Source organism: Colobus angolensis, unplaced genomic scaffold (assembly GCF_000951035.1).
Source record: "Colobus angolensis palliatus isolate OR3802 unplaced genomic scaffold, Cang.pa_1.0 Scaffold34, whole genome shotgun sequence".
Classification (NCBI taxonomy): domain Eukaryota; kingdom Metazoa; phylum Chordata; class Mammalia; order Primates; family Cercopithecidae; genus Colobus; species Colobus angolensis.
The window spans coordinates 5394810-5398617 of NW_012116710.1; the positions used below are offsets into that span (position 1 = coordinate 5394810).

The following is a 3808-nucleotide window of genomic DNA, read 5'->3' on the forward strand; positions in this document are numbered from 1 at the left end:
GGCGGGAGCGGACAGCCTGGTGGGCGAGCGAGAGGCGGCGGAATGGTGGACTACCACGCGGCGAACCAGTCGTACCAGTACGGTCCCAGCAGCGCGGGCAATGGCGCTGGCGGCGGGGGCAGCATGGGCGACTACATGGCCCAGGAGGACGACTGGGACCGGGACCTGCTGCTGGACCCGGCCTGGGAGAAGCAGCAGCGCAAGGTGCGCGGCCCGCGGGCCGGACGGGCTGGAGGGGCTTTTCCGAGGGGGCCCGGGGAGGGGTAGGAGGTCCTGAAAGGTAACTGGAGCGTCTGTGATGGGAACGGGGGAGTCCCGAGAAGGAATAGGCGGGTCCAGGAAGGGAATTGGAGTCCTGAGAAGGAATCGCCGAGCTCGAGGAAGGAATTGGGAATCTGAAAAGAGAATTAAAGAGAATTGGCGTCCGGGTGGGGAATATGAGAGTAAAAAAAAAAAAAAAAAAAGGAATCAGGAAGCCCGATGAAGGATTTGGAGGGTCTGAGCGTGCCATTAGGGGAAACCGAGGAGATGACTGGGCAGGTTGAAATGGAACTGGGATCCGAGGCGGGCTTGAAGGGTCCGAGCATGGGTTGGAGGTGCTGGGAGGAGAATCAGGGGAGGCTAGGAAGGGAATTTCTGGGTCTGGGAAGTGTGAGGAGGAGCTCGAGTGTGGAGGGGTTGGTTATTTTGGAGAGCAGAAAGATCTGAAGGAGACTGGAATTGGGGGAGCCTCAGGTTGGGGGAGTTCTAAAGGGGATGAAGAATCAAGTGTGAGGATGGAATGGAGATTGTGGGGTCTGAAGACGGGTGGGAGGACTAGGGAGGCTGGGAAGGTGAAAACAGAGGGGCTAAGGGTAGAACTGGGCATGAAAAGACGTGGGCTTAGGGTGTGAGGAAGGTAGAGGTTCCAGGACGGGGTCTGAGGAGAGGGTGGGATGCGAAAGGAAGAAGTTAAGGGGCCCGTGAATGAGACGTTTTTGAAGGGGGTGAGATTTATTTGGGGTGCCCTGTTCCAAAGGGAAGAGAAGATTGAGAGATAGGAAGAATAAGAGGAATTGATGAGGGATGGAGAAGCCAAAGTGGGGGGTATACAGAGAGTGTTTGGGGATAATTTGGGGAGGGGTTTCTGAAGAATTGATGGAAAGCTGAAAAGCTAAAGCGTTAGAGAGAGTGAGGAAGTGTAGAGGGAGAAGGTGAGATCGATGGGAGGGAGTGTGAGCTGGAATGGTGGATAATGGGAGGGAGGTTCGTTTAGGAAAATGAAAATCTCATTAGAAAGGGAATGAGTAATGGATAGACTGAGAAAGGAATGTGGGGAGGGGGCGCTGGCTCCTGGAGGTGCAGTCCCGGACTGGAGAGCGTGTGTGTGTCGTGCAGGGAGAATAAGGAGTTTGGGGAGGAAGCGGAGAGAGTGTCCAGAAAGAATTGTGTCTTTTTCGGAGGAAAGCGCAGGCAGGTGAAGGGATCCTGAAGCAGAGACTGTTTTCAGGTGGCACTGTTTTGGGGGTGGGGGGAGAGCAACTCGGGAGGGCCCCAGAGCAGTGAAAAGGTGATCAGAAGTGGAGTGGGATCCCCGAGCGAGGTGTCAGTGTCTGTGTGTGTGGGGGGTAATCCAGTGTGGTTGAGGGGGGAGCTCTGAGTGTGCAGAAAGAGCTAAAGGAAGGAGCGTGGTGAGTGGGTGTGTGGGGGGAAGGAGTTGTTCAGAAGTTTTGTGTGTGAAATGGGTGGGAGGTACTTGAAGTTGGAAGCATTTCGTGGGATCTGGAGATCTGGATTTTCTTTCCAGATTTGTTACTGATTAGCTCTGTGGCCTTGGACAAGACCCTTGAACTCTCCTCCATGCAGTTTTGTTATCTGCAAAATGCGAAGGGATCCGAGGGGTCCCTGCGATGATTCTGTTAAAAAAGAGGGATGTGTGTAGAGGTGGGACTTTGGACAGGGCTCTGAAGGTTTGGGAGAGTGGGTTTGGTGGAGATTTTTCAGGAACAGACTACAGGGCTTTGAGTGGTGAGCTGGCAGAGTGGGGAGTGACTGGAAGCTTCTCGAGGGCGTGAGTTGGTGGCCAGGAGCTCGGCACAGGCAGCCTAGCCCAGGCTGGAGGGGAAAGGGTGGGAAGGGTGGAAGGAGCAACTGTTCCAAGGCAGCCTGAGGTGGGGCCAGGTAACCTTGGGTCCATTACCAGCGTTGCTTGAATTTCCTCATCCGTAGTAACTGAGGGGGGTGTCAGTGGCTTGGTGGGATTGGTGTCCTTATCCGTGGCCCCACCTACCGCAGAGTGGACATGTTGTGATAGTTGGCATAAACTCGCTTTTTGAGGGGAAGGTGAGATCTGTTCTGGAGTCTCAACAATAATTTATTGCCCGAGGCAGTGCCAGGTTGGAAAAGGTTAAGAGTTGCCAAGAGACCTGGAAAGTTGGGAGGGAGCAGGGTCTACAGTGGTGGTTTTGAGAACGTCTGGGCTTTGTCTTCTGCAGCTGAAGGTGCTGGAGAAAATGAACCCCTCACCTTTTTTTCTCAGGTGATAGGGGTGGGAGACCTTCCTTTTCTCTCCCTTGCTGTCTTCTGCCACTCCCCAAGTGACTCCTTTTGTGAGCCGCTTCCACTCCCTCCCAAGAGTTAGGGTGTGGGCTTTGTTCGTGGTTATAGTGTCCCTTGCTCACAGGGTGAGGCTGGGGCACCATTCAGGCCCTGGGCGGAAACCAGGACTCCCCGGAACCTCCAAGCCTTGCTGCCATGTGTCATTCTCTTACCTCCCAGCTTCCTTCCTCCGGGGCCGGGCAGGGTTGAGGGAAGAGGGTGGCTCACAGCGTCCCCTAATACCATCTGCTTTTGTGTCTCAACCAGGGCCAGATTCTAGTAACTCCTGCTTTACACCTCCTCCAGCAAATATTTACCCTTAGCTGCTCTGTGGGGGAAACTACTGCTTCACCTCTGTGCCCTTTCCCGTTATGGGGTAGGGATCCTTTATGAAATGGGGCAAGGAGTACCCCAATATGTGTGGCTCTCTACCTTCCTGCTAAGAAACATCCCACGCTCCCAGGCTGGCAGGGTTTTTTTTTTTTTTTTTTTGGAGATGGAGTTTTGCTCTTGTTGCCCAGGCATGATCTTGGCTCACCGCAACCTCTGCCTCCCGGGTTCAAGCGATTCTCCTGCCTCAGTCTCCCGAGTAGCTGGGATTGCAGGCATGAGCCACCACACCTGGGCTGGCTGGGTTTTTTCTACGTTGCAGTGTTGCTTTAGTGAATGACAGATTGCCCTTCTTGCCTCTCCAAGGCTGAACCACTGGGCACAGGAGGAGTGACAGTCCTGGGAGTTCTGTACATGCATACTCCAAAAAAATATGTATCCGGAACAGCTGTAGGCCCTCAAAGTGGGTAGAATGGAATTCTTCTAGGAATTAAGCAAGAGTTGGCCCAAATCAGAGGGGACGTGTGTCTCACTTCTGCTTGAAAGCCCTTTGCTCTGACTTCTAGGGACCCCGTAACCCATAAGTAGGTCGTGCAACAGTTTTTACACAAGAGGGCCGTGAACGTGCTCCTGGCAGGATGGAGAAGTGTTGTTCTGGTCTTTGAGCAGATTCTTGAACAACTACAGTTCTGGGCCACAGTTCCCTCTCCCAGTTTCTAAAAGTGGCCTGGGTAACCTTATCACCCTCTGTTGTCCTGGAAGGGTGAGATCTCTTGAAGGTTATGCCAAATCTCATTACAGCAAGAAGAAATGCCTCACTTGCTGAGTTTCCGTGTTCATGGAAACATCACTATTTCAGGGGCCTCAGTGTTTCAACCTTGACCTTTGTCTTTTTTTTTTT

The 3808-nt window shown here is 53.3% G+C and overlaps 1 protein-coding gene across 4 annotated transcripts in view; it reads left to right on the top strand.

Moving 5' to 3' along the window:
- Window positions 1-6: 6 nt before the first annotated feature.
- ACTN4 (actinin, alpha 4) overlaps window positions 7-3808 on the top strand; it is an 85658-nt gene continuing 81856 nt past the window's right edge. For all 4 annotated transcript variants that reach the window (XM_011952392.1, XM_011952393.1, XM_011952394.1 and 1 more), the window contains exon 1: window positions 7-204. In XM_011952392.1, the coding sequence (XP_011807782.1) occupies window positions 43-204 (162 nt within the window). In that variant the 5' untranslated portion in view covers window positions 7-42. The remainder of the gene's footprint in view (window positions 205-3808) is intronic.